The following is a 13,324-nucleotide window of genomic DNA, read 5'->3' as shown; positions in this document are numbered from 1 at the left end:
TTGAATGTGTCCTAAATCTCTCAAATCAGTCCTTTCGCCTAACACAGAATATTGTCACTCCCAAATCACAGAAGTACCCAGCTAACTGGACCAGTCCCTTAGTCATGTGCTCTGACCCCCTACCGTCCTGCTGACCCAGTCTCTCCTGCACTCACCGTGGGGAGTAATCTTGACAAAATCTAAATCCGTACACATCCATCCCTACTTACACCTTGGTTGGCTCCTGGTGCCCCAGAGCAAAGCTCTGACTGTCTGGACATGACAAAGTTTCTCTGGCTGTGATGCCTGCTCACCTCTCCAGCATCTCCATGTGCACTGTACCCAGCAGTGCCAAACTAGCCCCAATCGCCAGATGCACCCTATACACTTTTCAAAGTGCCATGCTTTCCCCGAGTCCTTCCTTCACTCCTTTCTATCTGGAAAATTCCTATATGTCCTTTAAAACTGTTCCAGAGTCACTGCTCCTTTGATGCCCTTTTCAGAGAAACTAGCACCCTTACCTTTTGAGCAGTCTTCCGCGAGTGGTTCTGTTCACTTTAGCCCCACGTAATCAGCCTCTCTCACAGTCCCATACCTTTCTTGCCACTTCTACAGCTATAATGACCTCATTGTGCATTTGTTGTTTATATGCTTTTGTGTCTTCCCCACTAGAGTGGAAGCACAGTGAGGGTGGGAGCTGGAACTGATCACTGTTTTATACCGAGAGCTTTGTTTGGTGTCTGGAGTATAGAGGATATCAATAAAGGTTTGTTAAGCTCAGCGTTGAGGGCTATGAAGGCTCAGAGGAAAGGCATAAACCCAGCCAATCATTGAATTAGGAGGGATTTCAGAGGAAGATACGTCTAAATTGAGACCTGAAGAGTAACTGCAAGTTAGCTAAGCACAGGAAGAGGGCAACCCAGACCAAAAATAAATAATAAATAGTATGGACAAAGACCTATATTGAGAAAGAGGGTCCATGGAAAGACAGGCACAACGATCAGCTGTGCCTTATGCTTACCATGCCCAAGAATCAAAACATAATGGGATCAATATAAATGTATACACATACGTATATAAGAGAGGTGAAACTTTAATTTTTAAAAGTTTAATTAGATATAATAAAAAATCACCTCCATCAACCTGTAAAATCCTTAATATTTAGCCCAAAGCCCTCTATCAGACTAAACAACATTTCCATTAACTTTCTCATTATCTTCATTTTCCTCAAGTCAAATTTTAATTATTTGTAGCTTTTTTCATTCTCTGTTTTAACTCTTGGTATTTCTTAAGATAGTCCCACTGTAGATAGTATGTTTATTTAAGCAGAGAGATTGAACCTAACCAACCACCTTCCATGAAATTATGTACAGAAAAACGGTGGCAAGTTCCAAACACTCAACTTCGAGGTGAACATTTAGAAAATCACCTGTTTCTAAGTGGAGGTTTGGGTGCACAGGGGACAATTTGCAGCAGAATGTGGTGAAAGGCATTCTGGTCTTGGCGCCCACACGTCTATGCCATTCCCTTCACAAAGTTCACGAGACTCTCAGTCTCCTCGTTTGTTGAATGAGATGCATTATATCTGCTTTATATTCTTCACAGGAATCCCCAGGATTAGAATCACCTAACAGGCTGGATAGGACTGTATTTAGTAATAACACAAGGTCATTTTCTGCTGTAGATATTTTTGTGTTAGAAAGTGAAAAATCAAACAAATACAGCAACATTATATATGCAAAAATATGTACAGCAATTTAAGTTAGTAAAAGTAAAACTATACTTTCAAAATACACAGTGTTAGTTTGTCTCTGTGTCTGTGGCATAACCACAGCAAGTGTGTTCCTGTAGAAATGGCCGTTTGCCTCATTAGCAGGAGGATAATAGCTGCTGTACCCATTTTGTCTCGTAGAATGATTGAAGATAGTGGGAAAAAAGGAAATACCATGGCAGAAAGAAGACAGCTGTTTGCAGAGATGAGTAAGTACAGAACTTTCATGGAAGACCCTATCATGTCCATTGAATACACATGAAATTCTATGACTCGGGTACTTTTATTTAAAATTCCAAATTTCTTTGCATAAAATGTAACTTTGAGCATTTTTGCCTCCTAGAAGGGAAAAGTTAAATTAGTGAAATATCACAATGTGTGACTACACTCTGTATTTTATATGAAGGAAAAGTTTCATGGACCTAAATATATGTATATATATACACACATACACAACACTTCAGAAACACTATTTAATGTTGGCGTTTAATGGAGTCCACTAAACTTCAAAGTCTGGGTTCATCTCTCTACACTGTCGGCATCCAGCATGTTGTAGGCATTGATAAAATTTGTGAAATGAATCATGGAATGTCTCATCTACTGAATGATGGCATATGTTTCTATGGGAAAGAGGAGTCCGGTGTGATTACCAGACAAAACTACATGCTGGCATTTAGACTTCATGCCGTAGGGAAGGATCTGCCCCACAGACCAGTCTCTAAAAAGATGAAAAGTTAAAAAGAACCCACACGCCCTGTTAGCATGGCTCAGTAATTGAGCATCAAACTATGAACCAGGAGGTCATGGTTCGATTCCTGGTCAGGACACATGCCTGGGTTGCAGGCTCGATCCTCAGTATGAGGCGTGCAGGAGGCAACCGATCAATGATTCTCATCATGGATGTTTCTCTCTATCTCTCCCTTCATCTCTGAAATCAATAAAAATATTTTTTAAAAGAGCCCTCGAGGGCACCTGCTATAGAGGGAAACCAAGCCAAGACTGACTCCATTGGAGAATCTATGAAATAGAGGCCATTGGTTTATGTATATATATGGTTGTAGTCAGTAATGTCTCCCTTGTAGACCATGTTTCTTATTCATAAGGAAGAAGAACTTGACATTGGGAGGAAAGCACACATCTCAAATGAAAAGTTATAAAGAGAAAAGTACAGTTCTCTTATTGTCTTTTGATCTCTTTTTTCCCCGAATAAAGAATGAGGATGAGCAGAAGTGAGTGGTAAGCCTTTTTCCCTGAAAAGGCAGTAGACAAAAATTAAGTTTCTACTGAAGATTGGAACTGATTGGTAAGAATGAGGGTCAGAGCAGATAAAGAAAGTCCCGGATAATAAGATTCATATTTCCCTTTATCATTTCCCAATAATTGGGTGACACCAAGACAGTGTTGGAACTAACACAAAGGAAAGAAAATTAAAACTGAGATGGGGAATCTCAATCATGCTCCTTGCTTTTTCCACTTTTAGAAACACGTCTGCAGTGCCTGTGAGTGTTTCCGCCATGACCTTCCAATTTGCTAGGCCATGTTTGGTACTGTGTCTTCGTTTCTGGCATGGCCGGTCACCTGGACTTATGACCTTATTGATACAGATCTAACAGAGCTAGGAACCTCGTTACTGCCTGCCCATCTAAACAAAATACAAGGCAGCACAGATATCCTCCCATATCACAGGTTCTTAGACTGAAAAGGCAGGAGCCAGGTACATCATGGGCCAGTGTTTTGTTACAGAAATTTAAAAAATTTAATATTTAACATAAAAAAACATAAAGTCTTAGGGGAAAATGTTTGAGTTTATTGTTACATTAAAGACTTTATTGGCAAACACACTGTAAGAATTATAAATGTGTACTTATTTAATGATTTTTAAAATACTTACCAAAGGTTGAGTGCCTTCTCCCTGGTGCAGTGCTGAGTACAGAAAAATGCGTATGTCACACATGACTTTTGCGTTGAAGTTGTCCAACTCAAAGAAAGATCAACATAACTTTTATAGCCAAAGAAAGAGAGAGAGCTCTACATTTTTCAAGTTGGGAGAGCTCCTTCAGTGATTACATTTCAAAGGGATGGCTCCCAGGTCCTAGGAAGGCTATATCTGGGCTGTAAAACTGGCCAGAAACTAGGAATTTATGTCTCAATGGGGCACATAACGAATTTACAATGGAAAGTTTTCTAAGTAAAGGCTCTAAGGAAAGGGAGGTCAGAGGCCTAGAGTCAGGAAGAAGCCTGTCTAAAGTTTAGTCAAGCTGAGGGGAACATTAAGGCATATTGGCTTTACAAAGGCCAAGGGCAGAAAATAACAATTAATAATAAGAACAATTGATAAGAAATCCTGGCAAATTCAGGTGATTGCAGCACATGTGCGTAACACATCTACTCTGAGCTCATAACCACAAGCAGGAAGTAGAAAGAAACGGCAAAGAAATGAAATTAAGAGTCACGTGGACTCACTAAAACAGCAAAATAGACTAGCCTTACATATAAAAACAACAACAATAGTAACTCCATGGCCGCCTCCTTGATTAAAGAAATTCTGGGCAATCTGCCCTTAAACCAAAAAGCACCTTCAGGATAATGCCCTAATGATCAGTTTAGCTAGTACCTTAGACTAAAGCTGAAAAGACAGCTTAAATGTACATGTCATTCTCACCTTGGCCTTTCCAGTCATTGAATAAGTTTATCAGCTGAAATAAGTTTATTAACCTGGATTTTAGCAGAATCAATAGTTTGTGCTTGGAATTAAACTCACCTTCTGTCTTCCTGCTGTCAGAGCACATTTACTCCGCCTTGTGTGACACGTGCTTGTGCGCATATCCACGTCACGCACCACGAGCTCCTCTGTAGGAACAGACCCCTGGCATTTACCTGAAATCCATTCCCCTGGATGCTAAACCAATGTTGGTTTAAAAGCCTCCAGGACACAGGATAGGTAGGTTTTATTGAGGGGAAGCTGATTGGAAAACATTCTTTCAGAACTTGGGTTTTCTAACAAGAGAAGAAAGGTCTTCACCAGAAATCAAAGGGTAAATGCGGGCACTCAACAAGCACTGCTGAATGTTTGAAGGCGGTCTTTCCTCTTGCTGGGGTCCAACCCCAGCAGGTCCAGGGGTCCCCAAAGGTATGGACGGAGTCGGCGAAGAAGGAATGACACGGAGACAGCGTTCAGTTGATCAGTAGCCTAGCCAGGATCTCTAGCCAGGATCTCCAGCCAAGTTCTGGTCTGGATCTCCAGCGAAGTTCTGGTTAGGATCTCCAGCCAGGTTCTGTGTCCATGTTCTCTTGCTAGGTTCTCCAGCCAGGTTCTCCAGGTTCTCCAGCCAGGTTCTGTAGCCATGTTCCCTCTCTAGGTTCTCCAGCCAGGTTCTGTCCAGGTTCTCCAGCCAGGTTCAGTCACCAGGTTCTAGTCAGGTTCTCTTGCCATGTTCTATCCAGGTTCTGTAGCCAGGTTCTGTCTCTAGGTTCTTCAGCCAGGTTCTCTTGCTAGGTTCTGTCTCTAGGTTCTGTGGCCAGTTTCTGTCCAGGATCTTTTGCAATGTTCTCTCCAGCGAAGTTCTTCTGTCTCTAGGTTCTGTGTGGGTTCTGTCTTCTAAGTTCTCTGTCGTGTTGTCTTGTTACATCTGTATTTATACCAGTTGATTCCAATCCTATCAATCTCTATTCCAAAGGTTAGGGCGTTTCTTATCTCCATTCCAGGGAGTAAAGATTATGTAGCTTAAGCATGATTGTTCGTAGTTAACGTGATTCATTACCCGCCTGGCACTTAGTTAAGGGGTTTTATCCCCTCCCTAACTTCAGGGAAAAATCCCTACCTGGGGAAACAACCTTTCTAGGAGAGGTGACCTTGGTTAAAACACATAGTGCCAAGAAGGTGAGCAAACATATTAAGAACAATATGCCATATATGCCAGGTCCCTTGAAACAGCAAGCATGGACCGGCTCCCGGCACCTCTGAGTGCTCACTACAGAGCGTGTTTCTGCAATGCACACTGTGAGTTTTAGGAAAATTGACTTCAAAAATTCAGAAAAAGGGCATGGGTGTTGCTGCTACCACAGGCCACAGTGGCTGCAATGACTATTTTTACTTACTTCTTTATCTCTCATGCTCTTCAGCCCCTTCAAAACGTTAGCACCAGGGGTCACTATCCTGCAAATTCTCCCTTGTGTCACCACCACCCTGGTCTGGTCCTCTGCTTCTTCTGACCACTCTACTTCTCTTTTCCTGTCTCTCAGTATCTTCCCAGCCATCTGACGTCAGATTTTACCAAAATTTTGTTTTTGCCCAATTCTTTTCACATACAATTTGATTTTCTGTCAAGGCTTCACCATTGTTATTTTGGCTCTAAGTGTCCAGGAATTCCTTCAGAACCACCTCTCATAGTCTCAGGAACCAGTTTATCCAGAGCAGCCAGCATATAAACACAGTGTCCCTTCCTGCCTTGCTTCCTCACAGTCAGAGCTTATACTGATGGAGCAGCTTAAGGTGGGCTCACTGTCAATTGCATTAATAGTGCCCATCACAAAAAAGCCATGTCCCTGCCCGGGGTTCTGCTTTCCAGTATTTTCAAAGTCATGCAGTCCTTGAACAACTACCAAACAGCGAGGCACTGTTCAGATCATGAACAAAAGATAGTGGTAACCCTAGACATTTCAACATGCTAAGAACAAGGATTGCTCTATTGACTTTACTTCCTTATCCATTTATTCAAATTCCATCTCTTTTTATAGAGGAATTAAGTCAGCTAATTTCCCTTTTTAATGAGGCTACTAGACTGTTAGCTCGGGAAATATCATAGGCTAAAAATGGACCTTAGTCTCATCAAGACACTAACAAAATCTCTTAAGTTGTGCATGTGTTGGAGAAACAGGAGCTGGATCACCATACAATTAGGGAGATTTGCAGGTAGTGTTATGACCATGTCTAAAGGGTAAGTAATGGGCAATCAACCTGGAGGGTGGCCCCTAGAAGGACCAGAAGACTCTTCTGTGGCCCTGTCAGGCCCTTGGTTTTAAGCTATAATTTGGACACAGAAGACATGCAGCTACTCCCAGGTAGGCTATGAATCTACAGATTTTCAAGAAGAGACTGCACATGTAAACTTGAATTAAGTGTATGGTTTATTGAGGCAGAGACAAATACATTTATTTTGAGCAAGAGCCTGCATGCCATACATCAGGTCAGAGGTGGGGTTTTTTGTTTGTTTTGGGGTCTGTTGTTTTTTTTTTGGTTCCAGAACTCATTATGGATCTTGTGTTTGCCACTTACATTGTCGGTGCAAGGTAGTGTGCTGCTATATCTGAAAGGCTAATTTTCCTTGCTCACCACATCCCTATTAATATTGAGGCCTTATATCCTCAGCCAAGAAGAATATACATAAATAGGAAACACTGACCGACCTACAGATCTCTTCCTGATTCTTAAATAAAACAGAGGGTCTGTTAAGTCCATGTCGTGGTGGGGCAGGTGAGCAGTCGGTGCACTCCTGTCCCTACGTATCAGCTCTCCTTCCCTCTTCCTGCTCCTGGAGAGGCGCACCTGTCCCATGTTGCCCCAGGACCTCTATGGGAGGGAGGTGCAGAGGAGCCAGGGTTTCTCTGCTCAGAGGCTCAGGTCTTGCTGGAACTAAGAAATTGAACTATGTGCTGCATCATCATCCATTTCTACCTGGGGCTTAAATCATTATTCTTGAAAAACTTACACAAATAATCTATGCCCCTAATGACTTCTTCTAAAGGATTACTTACAGATATTGAGACTTCCCTGATGGTTGAGCCAAAGTCTGCATCAATAAGACAACACCCTCATCCTGGGGAAAAGGCAGATTTAGCATCCCGGTATTTCTGATCATTGCTCTGCCTGGTTATCCAGCATCCATGAGCCTCTCGGATGTAGAGGACCTGAAACTGGGAAGCCCCTATGAAATGCCAGTGAAAAAATAAAATTTTTAAAAATATCAGAAAGGTTAGAAACATGAGCTAAAAAAAAATAAAATAAAAGAAACTAAGTATGAAATCCTACCTGTAGCCCCCACCCCAAATAAGCATTTAAATTGAAAATAGGGGGAAATCTGACTTAGTATAAGTACATATGATTTTTTAAAAATAGCTTCTTAATAAGCTACAAGCTTACCAAGAACCCAAGAATGAATTGCATTAGTAAGTGTCCTTATCAAAGGTGATAGTAGTTACTTCCTTTATTCTATACAGGTTGGGTTAATTTTGTAGATCTTGTGTCAAGGAGATACTAGCCAGTCATGGAACAGGGCGATGAGAATGGTTAGGGCCCCAAATCTTTGCCTGATGATAATGAGAATAATAATGGCCACCTCCATGTATGGAAGCCAATTGTGTGGCATGCTCAGTGCTAGACATAGTGCTTCAGATGGCTGTGCAGTTGAACCTCTTGGACCTGAAAAGTCAAGGAGAAGCTACCTCCCCAGCTAAACCCTAAACTCATGATAACAGGGCCTTTTGTACATGATCTTCAGATGGTAATGAAGATGCTAACAGTGATCATGATAGTGGCTTCCCATTGTTTGAGAAGTAAATTCTCAAGTGCCAGGAGAAAAGATTATGTGGCTCCAGAAGGGAAACTAGGTCAAATGGATTGAAGTTGCAGAAAGGCAAGTTAAAATCAAACGCAAAAAAGAAATTTCTGTCACTTGCTGTTGCTCAGAAATGGCACAGGAGGCCCATCTGCTTGCTGTAAAGTTCTCGCTAGGTGCCAGCCACGTAGGTTACCAGCCAATAAAGTTGATATTATCCCCCTTTTACACATGAGGAAATAACTTTTAAAACTTGTCAAAGTTCACACAGCAAGTCCATTTATTTTTACTATGTTATAATCATCCCTGTCATTGCAAATAATCCTCATGGCCATTGGCTAAAATGTCTACCTCTGGAGAACACGTGGAAGGGAATTTCTCGATTGCCTCTTTGATCCTTCAAGTACCCGGTATCAACGAGCCTGTTTGTCAAGTAATACACTTCTGTAAGAATTAATATTTAGTTACATGCCTTATTAAACCATGAAGTAATGGGAGTATTGATAGTGTTTTTCGAATCTAAAGAGATCCGTTTGAGTTGAGGGAATGCTAAATGCTCTCAGTGAAGGACACTTGCTCATTCATCCCAAGTTTCATTAGGAGAGCGAGTAATTGGTCACCTAATATAATTACTTTCAGGCCAGTTCATTTACTTGATACCCTATTATATTCAGAAGCATCTATGGAGCTCTTTTACTGGTGGAGAGAAAGTTCAACACATGTCAAAAACAGGTATGGGCCTTTGTATCTGTATGAACCAGAAGCACGGGCTTCAATGAAGCCAAAGAGTTAGAAGCAGAGAAGAACTGACCTTTGTTGAAAGTCTGCTGTGTCCCAGACACAGTCTAGAGATGAACCCATTTGGGGGAAACACAGGTTACGTAACAAGCAGCCGTCTGCAAGGGGAAGTTCTGGGGTAGAGTAGTGGGGACTCTTGTTGGAAGCTAGGATGGGAAGAGCTTGCAGAGGAACTTGGATTCTGAGCAGAGGAGCCTTCCGACTGGGTGCTGTGGGCATCATAAGCCACGCGGGATTCCTGAGTGGAATGAACAGGGAACGCAGCTCAGAAACATAAGGAGCATGTTCTTCTTTGTCAGGAAGGGAAGGGAAACAAACCACTGTGTAAGAGAAGCAGTTGTTTTCAGAAGGGAGTCTCCCCCGAGGCTGACAGGGAGACGCGGTGAGATGCGGGGATAATGGGGAATACCCGCACGGCGCTCACTGTGCACCAGCCAGTGCTCTCGGTGCCTTGGGTAGAGTCATTCACTTACCCTGACAGCGTATGACGTCAACAGTAGTGGGATCCCCATCCCTGTCTTCCAGACGAGATCACGAGGACTTCCAAAAGCATTCGGCCTCAGGTCAAGCAGAAAAGATGCCCAACATTCGGCAGGTGCCCACCCACAGCCTCGGTCTAATGACCAGTGACAGCGCGTTTAAAATGATGACGATGGTATTACTATCGCAGCCATCTGGTTGTTCAAGTCACAGCTTGAGCAGACTGCTCCCTCGTGGCAGCCTCTGCAGGGCTGAGGTTGGGTGTCTTGGCCGGTGAACACGGTTGACAACCTGACCGTCAGCGTTGATTACACGTGCTCTCTTCCCATAACCTGAGGGATACGGGACAGACCTTTTCACGTCTTCAAATTATATTTATGTTCTAATAACAACAAAATTAAGTGCATGGGTTACATTTATAGTTGTTTTCTTTAAAAATGTTATAAATTCCCTTCCATGCACATGGCATACCATATGTGTACGTTTCCCCCCCACCCAGGAGCTCAAGAGCTGGATCGAATCCGACTCTCCACCTACAGAACAGCGTGCAAGCTTCGGTTTGTTCAGAAGAAATGCAATTGTAAGTATGCCAGTTGTTTGCAGTAATTACCTTCATGAATCCTATCAGTGACACTCATTACTTAGTTTATTAAAACTAGGTTTTCCTGTAAGAATTAACAAAAATATGTTTACATAACAATGAAATGAATGTTATGATATACAAGTGATAGTGAGACAATGCCCAAGTAATTCTCAAGGCTTAATTACTCTAAACTGCTAAGGTATATTCCAGTGATGGCGAACCTTTTGAGCTTGGCCTGTCAGCATTTTGAAAAACCCTAACTTAACTCTGGTGCCGTGTCACATATAGAAATTTTTTGGTATTTGCAACCATAGTAAAACAAAGACTTATATTTTTGATATTTATTTTATATATTTAAATGCCATTTAACAAAGAAAAATCAACCAAAAAAATGAGTTCGTGGGTCACCTCTGACACGTGTGTCATAGGTTTGCTATCACTGGATATTCCTTCCTGCCATTGGAGTGGTTAAAATCTGGAGGAATGTTCTCCTTCTTCTCTCCAGCCTGGGTGTTGCAAATGCAGTGCCATCCAAATGGTTTTCAAGACCTTTGTAAAATACCAAACACGAAGTCCTCCTTCTATCTGTGTTTCCTTGACAAGTGTAGGAAAATATTTATAATCTCTGGAAAATAATCCAGCTTCTTTTTGAAACTAGAAAATTTACTCTTTGTATCAGAATACTAACTATATTTGCCAGCATTCAACAGTAGCAAGAGAAGAGACAAGAATACTGAAAGAAACAAAGGAACTTGCGTAGCTTTTCCCCTAATTTTAAAATGTAAGCAGCGGGCTAGATCAGTAATCACGGTGAGCAGGCTCATGTTCCCTGCTGGGTCAGTGCTTCTATCATATCGCCACATTCATTACCTCTTGGAAATATTAATACTTTGTTTTAAAAACAGACTGCTATAAAAAATTAGTAACTCTTCTCATTTTCTAATTACTATGGATGCCTTAAAAAATGAAAACCATGTTATCTTGAGTGCATACACACAGTTCTTGAATACTTGCCATGAGGATTAGATAGTTGGTGAACAAAAAACCAGCCATGTCCACATCTCTACCCTCCCAGAGTGTCCCCCAGATGTTTCTTGGGGCACCGGGCAGGCCACCCCCAGCCCACACTTCTAGGCTTATTGCTAATCACGACTCAGGGTAGGCAGTGTGCCGTCTTCCGCGTGTCGCTCATCTGCAGCTGGTCCCCAGCCCCAGAGATGGGGCTGAAGTTTGGGGCAGGAGAAGAATGGAGGAAAAACATCAAAGACTTGTTTTGACTCCTCACAGAAGCTAAACCAATGCTCCTCTCTCCCCCAACTCCGCCCCCCCAAAACAAAGGAGTGAGAGGAGCCCTCTGGCCTTGGGAAGGCATCTCTGGTTGTACTTGGAGTCTGGGTATTGCAGGCCTAGTGTTCAAGGCCAAGGAAAGTGCTTCCCCAGAAGCAAAGCTTTCCCTCCCCCGCATCCTCCACATTTAAGCAAAAAGAGTCAAAGAATCTCCATGTCTTCAGCAATGAAAAGGTGATGAGTCCTCCCTTTTTCTTTACCTCCTTACCAGTGGGCCTCAAAATAGAAAGCAGGGGAGGGGAGTAGAGATAGGAGTTCTGTCTCCTCAAAGCATTGCCAAGCAGAGCTTCTCTTGGTTATTTTCAGTAGAAGCAGGGAGTTTCAAAATGGCATTGCAAAATGGTAAGGATGAATAAGTGAGTGAATGAATGAATGAATGAACAAATAAATAATAAAATAAATAAATGAGGAGGGAAGAAGGAAGAAAAGGAAGGAAGGAAGGAAGGAAGGAAGGAAAGAAGGAAGGAAGGAAGGAAGGAAAGGAGAGAGGGAGGGAAGGAAGGGGAGAGGAAGGAAGGTTTATAGTGCTTTGTCAACCCTGCACCAGCATTACAAAGGGCACACACTGTTGTCCCTAACTGGGTCCAGCAACCCACAGGCCGTATTTTATTCCTCCTTGTCTCTGATAAAGGCCATTTCTCCTTCTTGGGCATCTCTTCTTCCTCTTCCTATTCTTTCCTGGCGCTCATCCTTACCCTCTATCCAGAATCGTGGCATGGTTACACTGACATTCTTGGAAAACAGTTACTGTCTTGGAAGATAGTGATAGTCCCTCCCTGGGTGAAAGAGAACCTTCATACCTGCCCAGTTGCCCGTCATGAGTCCATTCATTTACCTCTTCAAAAACGGAGAATGAACTCCACGTTTGCACTGTGCTAGGCACCAAGGACAAAGTGATGGGGAGTAAATGCAGTCCCTGCCTTGAAGCTGCCCGAAGTCTAAGTGGGTAGATGGATTTCTAAACAGACTTATAAAATAGGGTGGACGTGTAATGATATGAATTCGCACATGGGACTGTGTGAGCATCAGGAAGGCGGTGCCCTGACCTGGGTGTGGGGGCTGCTGAGAGGAGTTTCCTGGACAGGGAGACAATGGGGCTGAATCTTAAAGAATTGGTGGACAGTAAGCAGAAAACGTGTGATTTGCTTTACAATGTACCTTACAAACTTTGGTACATTTTAGGATGAGAAAAGCATTGCATTCTACACAAACTAGACAAGACTAAGGCTCAAAGAAGAAATACAAGCTTATGTTGAATGCTCTGCTAAAATTAAGCTTCTTTTTCAAATTGTTTCCACATTGATGCAAGTATTATATGTGTCTGCCGAGTTTTCCTTCCTGGCAATAAACAGAACAGTTGTGATACTAGGGTACTTCCAGAGCGCCAACACGATTGAGCAAGGCTTTTTCTAATCGGAGTTGGAGCTTTTCTTTTAGAGAGAGAACCAGAAGCACTGGTGTTTATGTGACGTGTTCGTCAATATTAACTACCCCTGTAAGAGAGGGAGAAAGTTGTCTGCAATAAAACCCAGCTCCAAGTAAATTATGGTACCTTATAATGGAGTTTTACTCTACAATAAAAGAAATAAGAAAAAAAATCCAGATAGCGTATTTGTAACTGCATTGCTTTATTGGAAATTCATATGCAGTATTTACTTCACAGAAATTGATAGACCTTAACTGAAAATGGCTTGTTCATTTTGAGGTCCAGACATTATTTACAGATAAAATTTATTTTGTGAATTACCAGAACCAAACTTTAAAACTGTATAATGGAAGGGGAAACATAAAAACTGACACTTGTAAAGTCAC

At 42.1% G+C, this 13,324-nt stretch overlaps 1 protein-coding gene across 4 annotated transcripts in view; it reads left to right on the top strand.

Annotated features, from left to right (window-relative positions):
* Positions 1-13,324, top strand: part of DTNA (dystrobrevin alpha) — a 311,835-nt gene that overhangs the window by 199,602 nt on the left and 98,909 nt on the right. For all 4 annotated transcript variants that reach the window (XM_081097324.1, XM_081097321.1, XM_081097322.1 and 1 more), the window contains 2 exons: positions 1,892-1,959; positions 10,082-10,162. In XM_081097324.1, coding sequence (XP_080953450.1) covers positions 1,892-1,959; positions 10,082-10,162 — 149 coding nt within the window. The remainder of the gene's footprint in view (positions 1-1,891; positions 1,960-10,081; positions 10,163-13,324) is intronic.

This window comes from Myotis nattereri, assembly GCF_964212035.1.
Source record: "Myotis nattereri genome assembly, chromosome: 8".
Classification (NCBI taxonomy): Eukaryota; Metazoa; Chordata; class Mammalia; order Chiroptera; family Vespertilionidae; genus Myotis; species Myotis nattereri.
Note: the sequence above shows the minus strand (reverse complement) of the source record. Positions and strands in the feature narration are given on the sequence as shown.